Genomic DNA, 24,075 nt, shown 5'->3' on the forward strand with positions numbered 1-24,075 from the left:
ATGAACATGGTCGAGCAAGTGAGTGTCTCTGTTTTAGGAGAAGCATCATTTGGGTGTATGCCAAGAAAGGTATAGCTGGGTCTTGACCAATTCCCAGCTTCCCAAGGAACAGCCACAACTCTTTTCATAGTGGCCATACAAGTTTGCATTTCCACCAGCAATGGATGAGTGTTTCCCTTACTCCCCATTCTTGCCAACATTAGCTCTCATTTGTTTTATTAATCTTATCTATTCTGATTCACGTAACATGAAATCTCAAAATAGTTTTGATTTAGATGGCCCTAAAGACTAAGGATACTGCACATTTTAAAGTGTTTCCCAGAAACTATAATTTCTACTAGTGAAACTTCTGTTTAGATCTATACCTAGTTTTTAACTGTGTTATTTATTTTCTTGATATACACGTTTTTTTTGTTTTATATATAATTTTTATATTAGCTTTCTATTGGATATGTAGTTGTTAAAAAAACCTTTTCCCATGTTATAGGCTGCCATTTAAAACAAAACACTATTAGTGGCAGAACAGATAATGCTCTGTGAGTGAACCCCAAGTTGACAAGACACATTGTGGTTATTAAAATTCACTAAAGTTATACAAAAAATCTCCCTATATAATAATACATTTTACTGTAATAATTTAATGAATATTCTTCATTATATTTTTACTTAATCTTTGAGAAATGCATAGGATGCATTTTGAAAACATTTACCACCCAATTCCACCCATTTTGTTGTCATCCCAAGTCTGCCTCTATATCTATGATGCCCAATTTACATCTTCTTCATTGTTACTTTTTATCAAACCTAGGAGCAGACTCTTTTTTGTTAGTTTTTGTTTGCTTATTGTAGATGTAACCAACCATCTTATTAAATAAGAAACACAGAGCCAATGTAAAGATAAAAGCCCAAGAGATCAGAGCTAAGATCCTTACCCTTCCTGTTTTAGTGGTCCTCTTCAGCCAAGGGAGACGTACTTCCTGTGTGTTTGTCATTATATAGACTTTCTGTTCAGCCTTCTCATTGGTTGTAAACCCAACCACATGACTGCCTCGTCACTGCCTGTCTGTACAGACCTCCAGGTCTTCTATGGTTGGTAGTGAGATTAAAGGCATGTGTCTCCAATGCTGGCTGTATCCTTGGCCACATAGAGATCTACCTAGCTCTGCCTACCAAGTGCTGAGATAAAGGCGTGCACCATGAATACCCAGCTCTGCTATGGCTTACTATTACCTCTGACCCCCAGGGAACTTTATTAACATACAAATAAAATCACAATTCAGTACAAATAAAATATCAGCATAGTTTGTTTGTTTGTTTGTTTTTGTTTTGAGACAGGGTTTTTCTGTGTAGCTTTGTGCCTTTACTGGAACTCACTCTGTAGCCCAGGGTGTCCATGAACTAACCGAGATCCACCTGCTTCTGCCACCCTAGTGCTGGGATTAAAGGCATGTGCCACCACTTCCTGGCCAGACCCAGACTCTTAAAGAAAACTGACCCAATTTTCTGGAAGCCATTATTTGTCCAAAATGCATCAGTTAGGAGTAGGGGCTCAAGGACCTTTCCCACTCTATGCTTGAATGTTGACAGGCATTGGACAATGACTACAGCAGCTCTGAGTCATGAGTGCAGTGGTCCTGTCATGGTCAGAAGACACTGTTTGCTCTAAACCTCCCTGACCTCTGGCTCCTATAGTCTTTCTGCCTCATCTTCCATGATGGTCTTTGAGCCTTGTGGAAAGGGTGTGATACAGATGTCCCATTAAATATGACTGAAATCAATGAAATAAAAAGAAAAATATAAAGATACAGTGAAACAAAGATTCAGTTCTTTGAAGACATTAACAAGATGGGCACACCTTTAGACAAATTAAGCAAAACAAAGAGGAGGATAAAAATAATAAAAACAAAGGAGGCAAAAGGAGACACGAAAGGAATTTAATTCTTTAAAAATTTATTCTTCACCAAACTGGAAAAAAATCTTTTCAAAGAACTGATAGATTTTTAGATGTCTGTACTCCACCCAAATTATATCAAGATTACATGAACATTTTAACTCTATAAAAATTAGTGGTCTAGAAGCCGTAATTAAAAATCTCCCAACTAAAAGAAGCCCAGAGAAGGACAAATTCAGTGTCAAATTTGAAGAGACATTTAAAGAACAACTAACACTCCAGAAATTATTTCATAAAATGCAAAAAGAAGGAGCTTATCCAAATTCATTTTTAAGCCAGGGAAATCCTGGTATTGAGAGGAGGAAACAGATAGGTAGGTAGATAGATAGATAGATAGATAGATAGATAGATAGATAGATAGATAGATAGATAGATAGATAGATAGATGGATAGATGGGTAGTAAATGGATAGATAGATAGAATTATAAGCCTATTACCCTGATGAACATATACACACAAATTCTCAATAAAATATTTGCAAATCAATTTCAGGATCACATCAAAAAAATTATCCACATGGTCAAGTTCCTTCACTTCAAACCTACAAGGATAATTCAACATACATATATCAACCTATTTATCCCACCACATAAAATTAATAAAGGACAGCCGGGCGGTGGTGGCGCACGCCTTTAATCCCAGCACTCGGGAGGCAGAGACAGGTGGATCTCTGTGAGTTCGAGGCCAGCCTGGGCTACCAAGTGAGTTCCAGGAAAGGCGCAAAGCTACACAGAGAAACCCTGTCTCGAAAAAAACCAAAAAAAAAAAATTAATAAAGGACAAAAACAACATGAACATCTGTGTAGATAAATTTAAAAAAAGGACAGAGAAATGGATGAGATCTACATGAGAACCAGGACGTGAGTGGGGGTAATGAAGGGCAAGAGTCAAGGGAAAGAGAGCTTGGGGGAGCAGGAGATCCCAGCTGGATCAAGAACAGGGAGGGAGAACAAGGAATAAAAGACCGTGATATTTGAAGAACACATGGGAACAGGAAGAAGCAAAGTGATAGAGAGGTCCCCAGAAATCCACAAAGATACCTCCACAATAGACTACTGGCATTGGTCAAGAGAAAGCCCAAACTGACTTAGTCTGGTGACAGGATGGCCAAACACCCTAACTGTCATGCTAGAAATCTCAATCAACGACTGATGGAAGCAGATGCAGAGATCCATGGCCAGTCCCTAGGTGGAGCTCCAGGAGTCCATTTCATGAGAAAGAGGGATTTCCAAGATTGGAAAAAGCACAGGGACAAAGAGCCAAACGAATGGAAACACATGAACTATGAACTAATAGCTGAGGATTCCCCAACTGGATCAGGCCCTCTGGATAAGTGAGACAGTTGATTAGCTTGAACTGTTTGGGAGGCATCCAGGCAGTGGGACCTGAATCTGTTCTTAGAGCATGAGCTGGCTTTTTGGAACTTGGGGCTTATGCAGGGACACTTCTCTTAGCCTGGGAGGAGGGGGAATGGACCTGCCTGGACTGAATCTACCAGGTTGAGCTGAATCCCCAGGGGTGTCTTTGCCCTGGAGGAGATGTGAGTGCGGGGTAGACTGGGGGGAAGGCAGGGACAAGGAGTGGGAGAGAACAGGGGAATCCGTGGCTGATATGTAAAATTAAATTATAAAATAAAAAATTTATTATTATTATTATTATTATTATTATTATTATTATTTTACAATACTATTTGGTTCTACATAATAGCCACAGATTCCCTCGTTCTCTCCCCTCCAGTCCCCCTCCCCTTCCACCCAGCACACCTCCCATTCCCACCTCCTCCAGGTCAAAGCCTCCCCCGAGGACTGGGATCGACCTGATAGACTCAGTCCAGGCAGGTCCAGTCCCCTCCTCCCAGATTGAGCCAAGGGACCCTGCATAAGTCCCAGGTTTCAAACAGCTAACTCATGCAATGAGCCCAGGACCTGGTACCACTGCCTAGATGCCTCCTAAACAGATCAAGCCAATCAACTGTCCCATCCATTCAGAGGGCCTGATCCAGTTGGGGGACCCTCAGGATTTGGTCCACAGTTCATGTGTTTCCATTCATTTGCCTATTTGCCCCTGTGCTTTATCCAACCTTGGTTTCAACAATTCTCGGTCATATAAACCCTCCTCTTTTTCACTAATTAGACTCCCAGCGCTCCACCCGGGGCCTAGCCGCGGATGTCTGCATCCAGATTCCTCAGTCCTTGGATGGAGTTTATGGCACAGCTATTAGGGTGTTTGGCCATCCCATCACCAGAGTAGGTCAGTCCCGGCTGTCTCTCGACCATTGCCAGCAGTCTTTTGTGGGGGTATCTTTGTGGATTTCTGTGGGCCTCTTTAGCTCTTTGTTTCTTCCTTTTCTCATGTGTTCTTCATTTACCATGGTCTCCTATTCCTTGTTCTCCCTCTCTTTTCTTGATCCAGCTAGGATCTCCCACTCTCTTTCCCTCGACCCTCGCCCTTCATTGCTTCCACTCATGTCCAGGCTGTTCATGTAGATCTCATCCATTTCTCCGTGTCTTTCTTGGGGTCCTGTTTTCCAGGTAGTCTCACTGGTGATGTGATTAGCAGTCCAGTCATCCTTGTTCCACATCTAGCATCTTCCTATGAGTGAGTACATACCATATTTGTCTTTCTGAGTCTGGGTTACCTCACTCAGGATGACTTTTTCTAGACCCATCCATTTACCTGCAAACCTCATGATGTCATTGGTTTTCTCTGCTGAGTACTAAAAGAAAAAAATAAAAAATCCAACTTTTATCAACGATAAAATCCTGGAGAATCTGGGGATATAGAGGATATAATTCAACACAATAAAGTCATTGTACCACAAGCCCACAGCAACATGATGCTAAATAGAAAAAAAACTCATAGCAATTCCAGAAAAGCAGGAAGAAGAAAATGATGTTCATGCCCTCCACTCCTATTCAATATAGAACTTTAACTCTTAGCAAGAACAATAAGACAACTGAAGGAGATAAAGGGGATACAATGGGAAAAGGAGAAGTCAAAATGTCCTTATTTGCAGATGATATGATTCTAAACAATTAAAACTAAAAATGTATCAGAAATCTGTTATGCCTGATAGATAGATTCATGAAAGTGAGAGATAGAAAAATTAATACACAAAATTCAGTGGCCTTCCTGTATACTAATCACAACCATACTGACAAAGAAATCAGGGAAACAGTTCCACTCACAACAGGCTTCAAAATGTATAACAAGACTTTTTATTTTATTTTATTTTACAATACAATTCAGTTCTACATATCAGCCACAGATTCCCTTGTTCTCCCCCCTCCTGCCCCTCTCTCCTTCCCCCAGCTTACCCCCCATTCCCACCTCCTCCAGGTCAAAGCCTCCCCCGAGGACTGAGATCAACCTGGTAGACTCAGTCCAGGTAGGTCCAGTCCCATCCTCCCAGGCCGAGCCAAGGGACACTGCAGAAGCCCCAGGTGTCAAACAGCCAACTCATGCACTGAGCACATGACCCAGTTCCACTGCCTGGATGCCTCCCAAACAGATCAAGCCAAACAACTGTCTCACCCATTCAGAGGGCCTGATCCAGTTGGGGGCCCCTCAGCCACTGGTGCATAGTTCATGTGTTTCCATTCCTTTGGCTATTTGTCCCTGTGCTTTATCCAACCTTGGTTTCAACAATTCTTGCTCATATAAAACCTCCTCTTTCTTGCTAATTAGACTCCCAGAGCTCCACCTGGGGCCTAGCCATGGCTCTCTGCATCCAGATCCTTCAGTCATTGGATGGGGTTTCTAGCACGACAATTAGGGTGTTTGGCCATCCCATCACCAGAGTAGGTCAGTTCGGGCTGTGTCTCGACCATTGCCAGCAGTCTATTGTGTGGATATCTTTGTGGATTTCTGTTGGCCTCTCTATCACTTTGCTTCTTCCTATTCTCATGTGGTCTTCATTTACCATGGTCTCCTATTCCTTGTTCTCCCTCTCTGTTCTTGATCAAGCTGGGATTTCCCGTTCCCCCAAGCTCTCTTTCCCTCCACACTCACCCTTCATTACCCCCACTCATGTCCAGGTTGTTCATGTACATCTCATCCATTTCTCCATCATTGGGCGAGCTCTATGTCTTTCCTGGGGTCCTGTTTTCCAGGTAGCATCCCTGGTGATGTGAGTAGCAATCCATTCATCCTTGTTCCACATCTAGTATCCTCTTATGACTGAGTACGTACCATATTTGTCTTTCTGAGTCTGGGTTACCTCATTCGGGATGATTTTTTCTAGATCCATCCATTTGCCTTCCAACCTCATGATGTCATTGTTTTTCTCTGCTGAGTAGTATTCCATTGTGTATATGTAACACATTTTATTTATCCATTCAGTTGAAGGGCATCTAGGTTGTTTCCAAGTTCTGGAAAGACCTTACCAACTTGGCCCCGGGTTCTGGCCATGGGCACGTTCCCTTCTAGCCCTACCAGGAAGGCTCCCCTTCTCCAAGACCCCCAGCCTACCCTGCAATCCACCTCCTGCCCCTTTGCCCATCTGCCCGAGACTCCAGCCACTTCCTGAGACTTAGGACACTGGCCCCTACCTCCCATCCTGCCCCGGATTTCCCATCTGGACCAGAGCTCCCATCCTGCCCTGGACTTCCCATCTGGACAAGAGAATTCCCATCTGGATAAGAAAGAGAGACTTCCTGAATCTGTCAGCTTTATCTGGACCATGTGTGCTGATAAGACCAAGAATGAACCACAAGGAGATGGGCAGACATCAAGGCTGAAGTACATACACCAAAATGAAGAGCAATACAGCATCACCAGAACCTAGCCCGCCTCCAACATCCAAACCTGAACATCAAAAAATTGGAAGAAACAGAAGAAAACAGCCTTATGAATAACATCATGAAGAAGGTAGAGGCTTTTATAGAGGATAAGACTAACAAAAATGGGAAGAATGCTATAAAAAACTAGAGGAAAGGACAAATACAGTAGAAGAAAACAATAAAGCCCTGGAAGAAAATCATGAAAAAGCAATGAAACGGATGAAGGAAATAGTCCAAGGCTTGAAAAGGGAAACAGAAAAAAATGAAGAAGACACAAACAGAGGGAATGCTCGAAATAGAAAATCTGAGTAAAAGATCAGGTACTTCAGATGCAAGTATAACCAAGAGAATGCAAGAGATGGAAGAATGGGTCTATGGCATTGAAGATATGATAGAAGAAATAGATTCATCAGTCAAAGAAAACACTGAAGCCAACAAAGCCATGAACCAAAATGTCCAAGAAATTTGGGACACCATGAAAAGACCAAACCTAAGAATAATAGAGAAAGAAGAAGGAGAAGAATACCACCTCAAAGGCACAGAAAATATATTCAACAAGATCATAGAAGAAACCTTTCCCAACTTAAAGAAGGAAATGCCTATGAAGATACAAGAAGCCTATAGAACACCAAACAGACTAGACCCCAAAAAAGTCCCCTCACCACATAATAATTAAACATCTAAACATACAGAATAAAGAAAGAATATTAAGAGCAGCTAAGGAAAAAGGCCAAGTGACTTATAAAGGCAAAACCATCAGAATAAAACCTGATTTCTCAATGGAGACTTTGAAAGCCAAAAGGACCTGGACAGATGTAATACAGGCACAAAGAGACCATAGATGTCAGCCCAGACTAATATACTCAGCAAAACATTCAATCATCATGGAGGGAGTGAACTGGACATCCCAAGACAAAGCCAGATTTAAACAATACTTATCCACAAATACAGCCTTACAGAAAGCACTACAAGGTAAATTCCAACCTAAGGAAGTCAGATACACACTCAAAAACACAGGCAATAGATAACGCCACAGCAGTAAACCCCAAAGAATACAAGTACACACACACTACCACCAAAAAATAACAGGGATGAACAATCACTGGTCGTTAATATCCCTTAATATCAAAGGACTTAATTCACCTATAAAAAGACATAGGCTTATAGAGTGGATACAAAAGCAAGACCCATCTTTCTGCTGCATACAAGAAACACATCTCAAATTCAAAGATAGACACTACCTAAGAATAAAAGCCTGGGTAAAGACTTTCCAGTCAAACAGTCTTAAGAAACAAGCAGGTGTAGCCATCCTGATATCCAGCAAAATAGACTTCAAATTAAAATCAATCAAAAGAGATCAAGAAGGGCATTAAATCCTCATCACAGGAAAGATCCACCAAGATCAAGTTTCAATTCTGAACATTTACTCCCCAATTACAAGGGCACCCACATATGTAAAAGAAACATTACTAAAGCTTAAACCACATATAAAACCCCAAACATTAATAGTGGGAGACCTCCACACCCCACTTTCACCACTGGACAGATCTCCCAAATCAGAACTTAACAGAGAAATAAAGGACTTAACTGATGTCATGACTCAAATGGATTTAATAGATATCTACAGAACATTCCATCCTAACAAAAAAGAATATACATTCTTCTCAGCACCCCATGGAACCTTCTCTAAAATCGACCACATACTTGGCCACAAAGCAAATCTCAACAGATACAAAACAATTGGAATAGCCTCCTGTGTTCTATCAGACCACTATGGTTTAAAGTTAGATTGAAACAACAACAAAAACTACAGAAAACCTTCAATTTCATGGAAAATAAATAATGCTCAATGGAATCACCAATGGGTTAAGGAAGAAAGAAATTAAAGACTTCCTAGAGATCAACGAAAATGAAGATACAACATACCCAAACTTATGGGACACTATGAAAACAAGACATTTTATATAAGCACACTTTAAAAGCATGCTATTAATAAAAAGTGCTATGAGGTACCCAAGAGCAATCCTAAATACATGCAAGACCTTCATCGCTGATGTTCTGAAAGAACCTAAAGACTTAAATGAATGGAGGTTTTAAAGGTTTGGGGGATAAGTAGGTAATAAATACGATCAGTTTTGCTAAATTAATAATACTAATGCAATAGATATTGAATTAGAAAATGTGAATACCGTATATCACCCATTTCTGTGTAACTTAATAAGGTGGCCGTAAATGTTCTATTATTGAGCAAAGGATAATTTTTAGGTGGAACAGGCAGGAACATCCAGAGATAATTGTAAAAGAGTAAAGTAGGGAAGCATGTCATATTAGAGAGAAACATGACATATGAGATAAAAAATAAAAAATACTTTGAGATGTGTCAGTAGTGGGTGTGATTGTTAGAGTAAATACTGCAACAGATTGCAGCGTCCAGAAGTTTGTAATTGTTGAAAAAAAGGGGCTACAGTCTGGAAGGAGAAGGATGGCTATGACAGCATGCCCTGAGAATAAGGCAAGTGTTCTAGTTAGCTTTCTATTGTTGTGATAAAAGTCCAAAGAGCCAATCGGGAAAGTGAAGGGTTTATTCACCTCACAGGTTGTAGTTCCTCATCAAGGGAAGCCAAGGCAAGATCCCAAGGGAGGGGCTTGAAACCACAGAGAATGCTGTTTACTGCTCTGCTTGGCTAGCTTTCTTCTGAGGCCCAGGGTCACCTGCCTAGGAATGGCAGTACATACAGAGGGCTGAACCATCCCCTATTGGTTAACAACAAGAAAATGCCAAAGAAGCATGCCTGCAAGCCAGTGTGATGGAGTCAAATCCTCAACTATGTGTCAAGTAGACAGCCAAGATTAGCCATCACAGTAAGCCAGAGGAGAAAATATAAACCTCAGTTTACTGCAAAGAAAAATGTCCCTCCATGAGTAGGATTCTATATCAATAGTGAAATTTCATCTGTAGGAAGAATAATTTTAAAGGATTTATGTCAGAATGAAATAATCAGTAAAATAATGAGTGATAATAAACCCAAACCAGAAAACAAAAGTTGGTAAATTTGACTATTGAAGCCTCTTCTGGAGGCTGCATTGTGGACATGGGGAGGGGCTGTTGACTGACAGCACCTTTGGCCATCCTTCCACTGTTTTGGTGGAGGAGTTCTTATCAGAAACCCTACCCTTTACTACAGAAGCTAGGTCCCAAATACAAGCCTGAATCATCAACTGCTTGTCAGAGCTTAGGTTCTTGAGAAATGGAGAAGTCCATTCTGCTTGATGATTTGGGGAAGGCTGTATCCCATTTCAAGAGCCATGGATGTTGAAAGCTTCTAAAGCAGCACCAGGCACATTGTCTATTGTCATTATTCTTGGTGACACACACTGCAGTGCCCACACTCATCAAGCTAATGTCAGTGGTGAGCTCTGTAACATTTACTCTGGAGTATGATTTGTTTCCTATTGCTGCTGTCTCCAATCCTGCCTCTTTGACCATCAGAGAAACTTCAAGTCTTTTTTGTCTTTCTTTTTCAGAGCTGAGAACCGAACACAGGGCCTTGCACTTGCTAGCCAAGTGCTCTACCACTGAGCTAAATCTACCACTGAGCTAAATCCCCAACCCCGAAACTTCAAATCTTTTTTTAAATTTTATTTTATAATTTAATTTAATTTTACATATCAGCCACAGATTCCCTTGTTCTCCCCACTCCCACCTTCTCCCCAGCCCACTCTCCATTCCCATCTCCTCCAGGGCAAAGACTCCCCTGGGGATTGAGTTCAACCTGGTAGATTCAGTCCAGGCAGGTCCAGTCCCCTCCTCCCAGGCTGAGTGAGCCAAGTGTCCCTGTATAAGCCCCAGGTTCCAAACAGCCAGCTCATGCACTGAGGCCAGGTCCTGGTAAAATCCACAAAGATACCTCCACAATATTGGCAATGGTCGAGAGAAAGCCAGAACTGACCTACTCTGGTGATAGGATGGCCAAACACCCTAATTGTTGTGCTGGAAACCTCATCCAATGACTGAGGGAACCGAGTGCAGAGATCCACGGCCAGGCCACAAGTGGAGCTCCAGGAGTTCAATTGGTGGAAAGAGAAGGGTTTGTATAGGCGAAAATTGTTGAGACCAAGATTGGAAAAAGCACGGGGACAAATAGGCAAACGAATGGAAACACATGAACTATGAACCAATAGCTGAGGAGCCCCCAGCTGGATCAGGCCCTCTGGATAAGTGAGACAGTTGATTAGCTTGATCTGTTTGGGAAACTTCAAATCTTAATAAACCATTTTTGCTGTTAAAGCAACAGGAGGCTTCTAGCTGCTGTTTACAATGAAGACCCCATAGAAGGCTTTCCTTGGTCTTCCAATTTAAACAGGCGTTTTTCCTTTCTGAGAATGCATGGAATGAGCAAGATGTGTTCTGGAGGAGCTCAATTCCAAATTCATGTGGCTCTTCCTGACACCACACTCTTTTTGACAGGTACAGTCTGTTTCCTTTCTTCTCCTTTCTTTAAAGAGAACCCATTTTCTATCTCTTGGACCCTTTTCCACCACAGTTACTACCAGCCATAACATAATTATTTGAATTTCAAATCTACAATTATAGAGAGAGACCAGATAGCTTTGGGTTTCTAGCTAATCCCCTCCTACCCACAAAAGCAAAGACTGGTATTTCATTATATTATAGCAATCCATGACCGAAGAAAGGCCACTAAAAGTCATCATGATTATTGTCACTCCTTCCTTTTACACTCGAAGTGAGCCTTATTCTCATGAATATTAGTGAAGAGGGGAATAAGACTGTGATGGATATTTTTGGTTGTCAATGTGACTGTTTCTGGATTAAGAAACAACAAAGAATAGAGGGCACACCTGTGGGAGATGTGTGCTTATTTTGAAGTATGAATATCTAATTATATTTGGATCTTTGAGGGATGAGGTCATACCGGAAGCTGTGGCTTGGTCTGCTTTTCTGTCTCCCAGCATTCACCCCAATACCTAGCTCCAGGTTTGATTTTATTTTTTATGAAGAAGAATTTTGAAGATTCCTGCTACATATGGCACCCAACATTCATGGGTAGAAATTCACAAAAAAGCTACTTACCTGTGGCCATGTGAGCCCCAGGTCAGGCCCAAGCTACACATTGCCAGTTGTGGTGGCACACTGGTTGGATTTACAGAAGGAGGCAGAGGCAGGAGGATCCCAAGTTTGGGGCCAGCCTAGGAGTTTTGCTAAGGAGAAGCTAAGGCCAGGGCCCAGACACAAACAGTGGCAGTGGAACCATGGAGGCAGCTGCTTCTGCTCCAAGTTGCTACATCTCTTCGTGTTGGTGATGCTACAACCTGGGACAAAGGGTTTACTACTGCTTGTTCGGAGAGAATTGCCTGAACCATCGTGTTACAAGAAAGCATCGGCAAAGGTCAGTTTGGAAAAGTTTGGCAAGACAAATGTTGGGGAGAAATTGCTGTGAAGATTTTTCTCTTCTAGGGAAGAAAGTTCATGGTTCCGAGAGACAGACATTTATGAGACTGTGATTGCTCCAAACCACAGAGGAGGCACACAAAAAAATGTCTGCAGGGAACCATGACCTGGGTCTTCCAACCTAAACAGGGTTTTTTCCTTTCTGAGAATGCATGGAGTGAGCAAGATGTGTTCTGCAGGAGCAAATTTGAAATCTTCAAAAGGATGACAGGACCCCACAAAGATGATTCCACATGGACTGTAAATTGTAAAGCCATTAAGCTGATTAACACCACCAAAATATTGACTTTGGACTACAGACTACTCAGGACAATTTTGAGATGGCTAGCTGAGATGATCCAGCCTGACAGACTACTGGAACAAGGACTTGAATCAAGCCCTGCACTTTCTCAATATGCAGCAACTGGACAAATGATAAAGGACTTGACAATTAACCCAAAACTTATCTTTTCAGGATCCCCTAAAGATGTCTTCATCCCCAGAAAGCAGGAAGTAATTTTAAGAAAACGATGCCCACATTCTCAAGAGGTGGGATGGGAGGTTTTTGGTCATTTAATGAGTTTTGGATATTGTCATTGTTTACAATGGTTGGTTACAAGTTGTTAATTGTTAATGGTTAGGAAAAAAGCTGAACAAGGAGATTAGATTCTGAGTTTTTGTTTGAAAAAAGAAAGAAATAAAAAAAGAGAATAGATATATGTAGATATATGAGGTAGATTATCGAATATACTCTGAGAAAAAGATAAAGAAATAATAGGAAAAATGGGTAGATCATTGAATCTACACTAAAAAAAGGGGAAGATATAAAAAAGACAAAAGGTAGATTACTGAATCTATTATGAAAAGAAAAAGAGAGAGAATATAGATATGATAAGATAAAAAGTGAGGTTATGGAATCTAATTTTAAAAAGGTACTTGTTTTAAATAGGATAATAATGAATTTTTTTGTCTGAGTTTATCAAATGTTACTGGACTGGACATTGTTAATATATTAATGGATTTTTTTGTCACATGTTAATGTACTAGACATTGTTAATGTAATCTTGACTGTGTATATTGTATATACTTATTGGATATAATTTTCTTGTATTAGTTATAAGCTTTTTTTAAATTTTAGACAAAAAAGGAAAATGTGCTAGCATTGTGTTCCCCAAAATATTGTTCATGCTAATAAACTTGTCTAGGATCAGAGAATGGAACAGCCACAATATTAAACATAGAGGATAGGCAGTGGTAGCACACACCTTTAATTCTAGCATTCCAGAAGCAAAAATCCATCTGGATCTCTGTGTGCTCAAGGATACAGCCAAGCATGGTGACTCATGCCTTTAATCCCAGAAAATGAGCCTTTAATCCCAGGGGGTGATGGCAGAAAGCAGAAAGGTATATAAGACGTGAAAACCAGGAAATAGAAGCATTTGGCTTGTTAAGTTTTAGGCTTTTGAGCAGCAGTTCAGCTGAAATGCATTTGGATGAGGACACAGAGGCTTCCAGTCTGAAGGAAACAGGAGCAGCTGAGGAACTGGCAAGGTGAGGTAGCTGTGGCTTGTTCTGCTTCTCTGATCTTCTAGTGTTCACGCCAATACCTGGCTCCAGGTTTGATTTTAAGAATAAGAACTTTGAAGATTCCTGCTACACACACCTTTAATTCAGATCTTTAATCCCGAAGTAATTTGGGCAATTCATTTTGTTGGAAGGACTTGGAAGAATGAAGCTCTTACTCTTTCTCTGCTTGCTCTTGCCTTGTTAGCACAACCATTCCTTGACTGGCCTTGTTAGCACATCCATTCCTTGACTGGCATTAAATCCTACTTCTTTAAGATTCCAGCATATACTGCAGACCAGCTGAGACATCCAGTGTTGTGGAGTGGTCATCTCCTGGATTCTTGGCCTTTCCATTCACAGCCAGATATTGTTGGATAAGATAGAGCACTGCCTGCAAGCCATTCTAACAAATACCATTTCCATAAAGAATCATTGTATTACTTCTGGAGAATGCGGGCTAAGACACCAGGTATATAGAAAGGATATTCTAGAGCAGCTAGGGTCTCATAACAGTGTCAGCTCACTTACAATTTCCCAATAGTCACCTTCCCTTAACCATAGCCTTCCTCAGGTGCTTAATCACTTCAGAGAACTCAACCCTCCTCCTCAATGATCATGACCAAATTCCTTGGCATGATTTATTTTTGATATTATTGGGTATGGATATGAGGGGGGTAAGTGCCAATTTTAGGCAGGGATTGTAAACTGAGACTTCAGTTCCACATGGGTGAATTATTGGAAAAATTCTTATGAAGCAGAGAGAAATCTCTAGGTTTGCAAGGAGGAGGTGCTGAGTCACATGAGAGACTCCAGGAAAGGAAACCACAGCTTCTGGTCAGTTCATGGAGAACTAATTAGCAAGGAGGCAAAGGCTGTGCCCCATGACATCAGCAGACCCTTTGCTGGACATTCTGTTGTATCCTGGACAGCTCTTGGAATCCCAGTGATGTCACTAGTGTTGTAGCAACACTGACTGCCTTGAGGTCATTTGTTCAGTGACCACAAGCTTGGCCTCTAGACATGCTTTCCAGACTCAGAGGTCTGTTTGGTAGAGGGAATGGACAGCATGGAGAGACCAGGGTGAGTCAGAAGGAAGCTGGTCCTGGGTCTCCCTGGAAAACATGGAGAAAATGGTCCTGGGGAAGAGGCAGTGAGTTTTGGGAAGGGGCTTGGGAGCTTTCTGGATGTGTTGGGACTCAGCTTTCCAGAGCGAGGGCTCAAGAACTGGGAACTTCTTGGATGGAGGCACAGAGGAATTAATGATATTTCTGTACCATGACTGTGTTTCACAGCCACTGGAGTCCTTTAGTTATGTGCCAGTGATAATAGGGAAAGGAGAGTACCCTAGAAAACCCTGAGGTTCTCATACTTGACATCACAATCACTTGTATGGCAGGAGCCCCCAAGTGCTTCTGTCTTCCATTGACCTCTGAGGTTTCTGAATTTCCAGCTGTTGATGGCACACAGGTCTCCAGTTCAGCCTAAGAGCTGTTAGATTCAGTGGACCTGGACTGAGACTGTCCTTTTCCTGCCAGCCCTGGGTGTCCTGGACTGTTAGTGGGGATGACTTTGTTGCATCTGTTGACTATGTTTTGCCCCTGCATGGCTTTTCCATTAACATGAACTCTGAATCACAGAGCAAGAGACTTGGGCATCCCTATACTACCAAAGTGATTATAACAGTAGCAATTACCTCCAGGCTTCTGAAAGTACATGGCTGAGGGCTCTGCAGCCAAAGTGCATCCTCTACAGCTGTAAGTCTTAAGAGGTTGTCCACTGGGTCCTCTTGTGCAGGGAGACAGAGGAAACCAGCTGATTTCTGAGCCAGCCACCTCCTGATAGAGAGATGGGAAACTGATACCCACCCAGAAGGAGACTCATGTCTGAGTTTTCAGAACCTGTCTCGGAAAAGTCTCTTCTGTCAGTCACTTTCTGTGCATTCTTCAGTGCGTAAGGATTAACTGATAAGAGGAAGTGTGTAGGGCAGGTGCTGTGCTTTGACTTCTATAATTGGGTATTACTGAGATAACTCACATTGTCTAGCATGATTTGTCCGTGTGAAATAACATCTGAAAAGACATAGTTTGCCTCACATCACTCATTTTCTGAAAATGCCTTTGCATATCTGTGGGGCCTCTCACTAGCCGTTCATCTTTCTTTAAACTTAAATGTAGGAATGGCACATCCTTTGCTCTTGTGTTGAGTGTTCCCACAGGGAATTCTGGTTCTTAGTGTCTCCAGAATGAAATGCCATTAGTTTACCACACTATTGGTATCTTATGATGGATGGAATGAATTTTGCTGAAGTTCAAGAGTAATTTTCATCAACTACAGGACTTATCTTTGTTCTGACAAGACACTGAGTATCTCCCACCACACTAACAGCTTTGTGGATCCTCCACAATGTGCTTGTTGGCCTCAGGGGACTGAATTTTCCTTCCTACCATCCTTACTTAATTACCTAGAAAACTTTTTTTCTTATGTTATTGACTAGAGTTTTCATGAGTTGGATGAGCCATTTCCTGGGATATGTTTGGAAGAGAGTCTTCAACTTCCTGTACATAAACTAGTGAATATATTCTAATGAAACAGAGAGAGATCCCTGTGTTTGTAATGAGGAGGTGATAAAGGTCATCCCTTGGGTTTTTTGAAGTCTCCTGTGAAGGGCAGTATGGCTTCCATGGAATTGCAGATGATGTAGTTTGTAGGTAGGTGAGGGCTACTGCTGGTGAACCCAATAGTTCCTTCTCATGACTACCTATTGAATTCTGGGGAGTCCTTGGCATTCTCTTGATGTCACCATTGTTGTGGGAACACCAGGTGACTGTGGGGTATTCTTCCACTGCCATAGACATGTCAGCAAGACAGAGAAGGCTGCTTGGGAGGGAGAATAGAGAACATGGGAAGACCAGAGAGAGGCAGAAGGAAGCTGGGCTTCAGTCTCAGTGTAAAACATGGAGTAATAAATGGTTCTGGGAGGGCACTGTGAGTCCTGAGCAGGGCTTGGGAACTTTCTGGAGGAGGTGGAGCTTGAGCTGGGCCTTCCAGGAGTGGGGCTCAGCATCTGTGAATTTCTGGGAAGCAATGGACTTATCCTACTTCCCTGGGTTCCCTAAGAGCAGACCCAGATTAAATGATTTCTGATAGTTTGGAAGAGCCATGGATTTTCAAGCCTGCAGCAGCTTTTCTGGGACATCCTTAATCTCATTCTGAGTGGAAAGGAAGGGCCAACAGGAACAAAGTGGTGACTAATTAGGTGTCTTTCTCTGGGTAGGGTGTTGCTGCACTTCATCCTAGTGGATTCCATCCGTTTCCATGGGAATCTGATGCCAAGAAGAAGGGAGGGAAACTGCCCTGGCCAAGCACAAAACTTTCCGTCATTCAGATACTTTGTCCTGGATACATGGGATGAGGACTTGGTACTGCTAAGCTCTAGGGACAATAGGACTTACCTACACCACATCATATATGAGCTGACACTGTCCTCCAAATCTATATGGCTGGGCTATCTTATATCTTCCAGGGCCAGGGAACTGCATTAGAGAGAAAGGCACATGCCTATCCATGATGGTTGAGGACAGATACTTAGCTCATGGGTACCTATTTGAGGATAGTGGCCTACTCTTTGGGGCCCTCAGTGGGTACCTAACATTTCCTCTTCCTCGGACTTCCTCTTGGAACCAGCATGGATTCTCCTGGCCCTATGTATATTCAAGTATAGAAGTTCACTTTGCTTTGTCTTCCTGTAGGGACTACCAGGAAGACACCAACCCAAGCCTCCACCTCCATAGACCAGGAGAAGCAGATGACAAAGTTGGAGAAACTAACCCTTCAGCGACAGAGTATAACATATGAGCAAATTGAACTGCATGGAATCCTGGGCAGTTATATAGACAAGGATTTGCAGAACAGGTAGTCATTATGTGCAATTCTCTGCTGACCATCTTGACCCCACAGTGTCTACCTAAGCTTTCCTGAGGAACAGGAGGCTGAAGCTCCGGGGTGTCCCGGTGCTTAACAAATTTTCCTGAGTGCACAGATTTTGCAACCTCGGTAGGTGTGAGATTGGGACACAGGCTATTCTTATTCATTCAAATGAAAAGCAGAGCCTATGGCCTGTATCACAGTTTTGGGATAGGAACAGTAGTGTGTGAGCTCTCAACATGCATTTCAAGAGGCCTTGGCAGGTGTTGGCTTGTGGGAGATGCTAGGTCCTGTGAGTTTGTGATGAGTCTTTGTACTTGATGAGCGGATGATTGTGTGCTTAAAAATCCTGGAGGGGCCTGGTCCCATTCATCCATCTCAGTTTGTGTCTGGAAGGCCTGGTGCTTATCACGGCTTCTCTTTTGTCCTCCTCCTTATACTCTGAGGCTGTCCTAACTCTTTGCATTTCATGGGCATCCTGACTATATGTGGAATGTTTGTGTATGTGGGAAGTAAAGGCCTAAAGCTATTCTTAGCTCTTCCTTATACTCTGAGACAGTGCAAACTCTCTGTATTTCATGAGAATTATTATTTTTATGTGGTGTGTGTGTGTGTTTGTGTGTGGGGGGGTGTCTGTTTGTGTTACTCCTGGGAGTTTAGAGTCTGTGGCAGGGCCCAAGATTTGCCATTTGCACATTTTCCAGGGGATGCCAGTGATGACACCAGGGAGCTTCACTTTGACAAGCTCACGTCTTGGCCACTCTTCTTACTTTGGTGGAACATTGGAATCCCTTGTGAAGTGTATAATGCCTTCCTGAAGTTGGGACTCCTCCCTTGAAATGCTCAATGTATGCTCTGGTCCTCTGTGTAGCATATAGGCAGCTAGGCATAAGAATCCCTGTTGTAAAGACAGGAAAATGTCACCATAGGTTTCCGGTGGCACCAGCATGTGGCAAAGACTCCTGGGGTCTCCTTAGAGAGATCATCTATAGCTCCAAGTCCACTGAGGGTGCTCATATAGTCGTGGATAACTCCTTCTTCTTTTGGCCTGGGGACGTGATAGGAAGTTTAATAAGCACCAGGAGGACCTATTGTATAAGTGCCAGGCTGTGTCTTCCATGGCACTGAGGAGTCCAGAGCATAGCCTGATTCCATATGATCCTTGTGGCCTGTGTTCATGGGGTCCTTTTCTCCTGGGGCCATGCCCTACCACAGGCTGAATTCTTTTGAAATCATGAAAAAGGAACATAAGCAGGTGATGCTGGACTTACAGAAAATGCCAAAGGAAATATGTGACGGTGTGAACAAGATCAAACATCTGATTGAAGAGAATGTATCCTACAGGTATGTGCCTGATTTAACTTGGGAGAGAATGATTCTGCCATGTTTCTCTTTGACTCAATGTGAGAGTTCTGGTTCTTGCCTGTCTGCCTCTTAGAAAGCAGCCTGACATGTGGTCCTTGGCCTTGTGCCTCTTGGACTCAGTTTTGCTAAGTGTGAAAAGACACTGTTCCCCTCCAAGTAATGTCCTGCCAGCTTCAGCAGCCCCTTGTTAAAAAACAAATGGTTTGAACCATGAAGGGAGTGTCAGGTATCCTAGTACTTCTGTGGCTCTGACCAGGGCTTCCCAGAGCTTGTTTCCATGGTAGCCATAGACAGAATTGATTTTTGTTGGGGCTTTTTCTATGCTTCTTACACTGTTTGCCCTCAACCTGCTGATGCTTTCCCAATGTCATGAACAGTTAAGCACAGGTGTGGGCTGTACCCTGTTCTCAGAAGCACAGGATCCCTTTTGGCATCAGGAATTTCAGAAGTATTTTGAATCTTTTTGCAATTTTGTTACTCTCTGGATTTGGCTTGCATCTGAGTGATGCTGCTTGGCTACTGAGAACTCCATTCTTGGGCTTTCTGGGGGTCTGGGACTTTTCAGCACGGGTGGTACTTCGGGGTAGGAATGGCAAAGGAGGCTGGCTGGGTCTCACCATGTTTTGGTGTTTGTTCAGTTACCTCCACGGCCAGGTCCTCCGAGATTGGACTGAGCTGAAGGAAAATATACATGTTTTAAGACTGAAGAACAGACTGCTGTGGGAGGAGCAGATTGAGATCCAAGAGTCCTGTGAGGAGCTGAAGAGGCTCTTGAAGGAGGCTCATGAGGTCATCTGTGACCCTTCTGCTGAGCAGCAGCAGGTAGGCTGAGGCAGCAGGGGCAGGTGCCCACCTGTGCAACCATAAACATAGAGACACTCATATACCATCCACACTCATCCATACCCCCACCTACATACCATCCAACTGTTGATTTCTGTGATCATTCCCAAGTCTTTCTACAGAGTTAGCCTCTTGCAAGAATCTGGATAATTGGCAAGCAAAACCTCCTGCTCTGCTAGAAGCTGCAGTACATTGAGAGAGCTGGGTCAGTCACATATCATCCACCTACATGTCAATATGATCAGAGGTTTGCTATGCAGGGAGCTCCTTAGGGAACAGCACAAAGCTTTCATTGATGATGTCAGTGGCCTGTGGCTCATTTGCTTTGCAGGGGTCATGTGAGATCACAGATAGGAAGCAGCCTGCAAGGACTCGAGCTCATTGCCAGTGCCCAGTGAGTGGTTCTCATTGTCAATGTTTTGTGTGGCATGTGGTCTTATCCTTAATTCCTGCATCCCAATGTGTTCTCTTCCTTTTGCCAAGCTCTTGGTTCATAGTGACAGATGCCTGAGTACCCCCTTTTCAGCCCTTTTTCTAGGCATGGTGCTGGACAGTTCTCCCATCCTGGAGCTTCCAGTCTGGAACTGACTGGATGACCATAGATGTGGAAGGCCTTTGACAGGCTGAGGGTTGGGGTGACAGATTTGAAGCTTCAAGAAAACATTTTCTCCTATCAACTCAACATAGCATGAAGAACTTGTGTGCTCTCCTAGGAATTTTTAATCTTCAAAGGATGGATAGCAGTGTTGTGGTCTCAGTTGAAACACCTGATGTGCTTATTTTTAATTCAACTGTTCCTACAGCATGATGTCCTCGCCATTGTTTTCTGTTCACTTCCTATTTCTGTAGTCTGTGTGTTATCTATGCAGGCCTGTGTAAATGTGTACATCGGTTTGTAGGTTCAGAGGCCACATAATGAAATCCCATGTTGTCATCTGTTGCTCTTCCCTTATTCCCTTAGAGCCCAGGTTTTCATTGAACCTGAAATTTTCTGTTTGGGCTAATTGGCTCCCAGCTCTCTTTAGATCTCCTGTCCTCCAAAGTAGACCTTCTGTCTTGTTTTGTCTTATCCAATGTTACAAGTTTAAATATACACAGAAAGAGGAAAGATATATTTGCTTTCTCTTTTGTTTATTTACTTTTATTGTTTTGATACCAATGTGTTTTTTAATAAATAACAAAATCAAACACTACAGCTTTTTTTAACAATAAATAGCAGGCTTCTTTGCTTTCACTGCACAGAGCTAAGACCACAGGAAATGTCTGGTTTGTCTCTGGTTTCTCAACCGAGAATCCCACAGTGCATCTCCTTGCTGACATTGTGTTGCTGACTATATCATGGGCATGGCTGTGTCTCAGAACAGATTCCCTCTCATAGTTGTGCAGAGTGCTGGGTTCCTGAAAAGCACTGCAGGTGATGTCACTGGCCTCCTTCTGACTGACATTGGGCTGCATTCATATCATATGCACTGTCTTCTGTTGAAAACTTCCTGGTGTTGACCATGTGTCCCTTTCTTTTTCTTGGGTTATCAAGGTCATTTGTGGAGGAGCCAGGATAAGTTGAGTGAAGAGACTATGATGGGTGAACTTGGAAAATGTGGAGTCAGGGGGTTTTGTAATGGATAAAATGTATTCAAGGAAAAGTTAAGTGCAGGCCGGGGTAGCAGTGCCTTGCTGAGTCTAAGAGCCTTGTAGACAGCATAGAGGACCCGCTACCTCTATATACATCAGAAAAGGTGCTGCAAGGCAAAAGTCCTCTCTCACTGACCATTCTAGGTTCAGGAAGTGTGTGTGTGTGTGTGTATGTGTGTGTGTGTGTGTGTGTGTGTTGGGGTTGTTGTACATTGTGTGTTGTGATTTTCTGTGCATCTCTGTATGTGTTTGTGAACTTCTATATGTGTGTTTGTGTGTGAATACTGTCTATTGCTTGCACAGAGGTGCTCCTTTGGGTGTGTGTATGTGACCATGTGTCGTTGAGTGTGTATGTGTGTATGTGCCTATGTTCCCTGTATGTATAGGGGTAAGTATTTGAGTGTGTTTGCAAGTTCAGTTGCTTATATGTGCAAGTGTATTTGTATGTGTGGATTTGTAACTTCGTGTGTGTGTGTGTGTGTGTGTGTGTGTGTGTGTTTATCTATATTCGTATGTTCTTTACACATTTTTAATGATGATGGAACCAACTTTTCTGAAAAAGTACTGTGCCCCCTCACTTGGCATCCATCAAATATTGTATGCTGCTGCCCATCTTTCTCCATGTCCTCCTAGCTCATTAGAACAAAGGGACACAAAAGCTACTATAACTCAGTGGTTTTCAGGTATTTGTAGAGACCAATATATATATCTGAAAAGAAATCCTTGGAACAAACCAAAGGAATGTAGTACATGGAGGTTAAGAGGAGACCACTGTGGTAAATCAAGGTGTCTGAGAGGCAGGATAAGCTGGCTGAGGGTGTGTGTCTATTCTCTGCTCTGGGTGAATGGTGACTGCACACTCAATGGTCAGGTGTCTTGCTGTGTCTTCTCTGTATCCTGTTTTGTCCTCATCCACATTGTCTGCTACCACTTGCTTTTCCCCTTTCCCTAACTTTGGCTCAGTTAACCTTGGCCTTGGAACTTAGGCTGGATGTTAGTTGTTGAGAGATTCTGACTTGCAGTGTGCTTCCAGCTGCAACTCAGTCCAGCAGAAGTTCCCTAGCCAGGATGTGGTATGAGAATGGGGCTGTCTCAGTGCACCCCACTTAGATTCCTGAGGGTATTGGACACGCCATATGCTGTGTCTGCAGCACTCAGTAACTGCTTTTCTCCAAAGTTGTTCATTCTGAGTTAAAATCAGCCTCATGGAGAGTTTGGAGAAATGAGGACCCTCAGACATTGCTGGTACTGTAAAATGGTACAGCACAGTAAGAAGCTACACACAAGTCTTCAGAAAGTTGAACTGCATTCCCAGGTGACCCAGTGATGCTAGAACATGAAGTCAGTGTCCACAGACAAGCTAGGGCATCTCAGGGATTTATCAGCTTTCCCGAGTGTAGCCTCATGATGCACATCATTCAAAGAGTGAAAAAGTACAATGTGGTCAGGCTCTTCCATGGAATATTGTTCAGCACAAAATAATACATAAAATCATTTGGCACTGACTTAGTCAGCCATTTGTTACTCAAACACATCCATGGCACAATCACCTCAAAGGAAGGAACTGTTTCTTTTGGATGCTGGTTATGGAGATTTTCTAGTTTCCTGAGATTCTTTGCTTTTGGTCCAAAGTTAGGCAACCTGTAGCACAGGGAGCCCTTTTTGCAGGAAGTTGCTCACGTTGGGGGAACTGGGAAACAGTGAATAAGACCAATGGGGTTGTCCATGACCATCCAGTAGTCCTTTGCTGGGGAACATTCCTATACTGCACAGCCTGGGGAACTTCCTAAGCAGGGTTAGTTAACGGACAAGGACCCCTGAGGCCACCTGTCTCTGCATTAGGTTGCAAATAGGCTCTTCACTGACTGAACTGCCTCTCTCCCATGTTCACTGGCTTCTCTCTTCCAACAGGTTTACCTTGTTTTCATTAGTAGCCCTCGTGGTTGCTCCTTATGTTAGTATTAACTGTGAAGCTAAACATGTTACTGCATTATAGTGTGCTTGTATGTGTGCATATATGTACTTGTGTGTGTTCATGAAATTATGTGTGTGCATATGAATGAGCAAGCCTCCACTGAGAACACAATCTTCTAATGAACAGGAGCAAGAGAGCCTGGATGAAAGACCGAAGGACGTGCTGAAGCAGAAGGAGCTGGTCACCCAGCAAGAGGACTTGGCAGAAAAGCTGCAACATCACTTCAGTGTCTCTGAGATGAGGTAAGAGCCCAAGCTGGGAGAGAAGTTAGAACCATGTGTGTCACCTGTCCCTGGATCTCTGTCTTTTTGGGATTTCCACCATCTGAATAGCTCCAAGCCACAGCAAGAGAAAGAATGCCTCAGGATATTGTATTGGCCTGGCCAACAAGAACCTCTCCAGGAAACACTATGTTTGATCCTTAGTGTTTCTGGGGAGTGTCTACCCCTTACTCCCATCTGAGCATTCTGGAATCTTCTCAGTGTCCCCTGTTTCTCCACACAAATCTCCCTATGGTAGTCCTCAACCTAGCAGGAGGATGGTTAGTTGTGGAGGACAGTGTGTGCTCCTGCCACTTTATTTTCCTTCC

At 42.8% G+C, this 24,075-nt stretch overlaps 1 protein-coding gene across 3 annotated transcripts in view; it reads left to right on the forward strand.

The window, feature by feature from the left end:
• LOC143267243 (disks large homolog 5-like) overlaps nt 1-24,075 on the forward strand; it is a 70,648-nt gene that overhangs the window by 45,468 nt on the left and 1,105 nt on the right. For all 3 annotated transcript variants that reach the window (XM_076544301.1, XM_076544304.1, XM_076544302.1), the window contains 4 exons: nt 17,497-17,659; nt 18,887-19,015; nt 19,675-19,858; nt 23,613-23,728. In XM_076544301.1, coding sequence (XP_076400416.1) covers nt 17,497-17,659; nt 18,887-19,015; nt 19,675-19,858; nt 23,613-23,728 — 592 coding nt within the window. The remainder of the gene's footprint in view (nt 1-17,496; nt 17,660-18,886; nt 19,016-19,674; nt 19,859-23,612; nt 23,729-24,075) is intronic.

This window comes from Peromyscus maniculatus, chromosome 9 (assembly GCF_049852395.1).
Source record: "Peromyscus maniculatus bairdii isolate BWxNUB_F1_BW_parent chromosome 9, HU_Pman_BW_mat_3.1, whole genome shotgun sequence".
Lineage (NCBI taxonomy): Eukaryota > Metazoa > Chordata > Mammalia > Rodentia > Cricetidae > Peromyscus > Peromyscus maniculatus.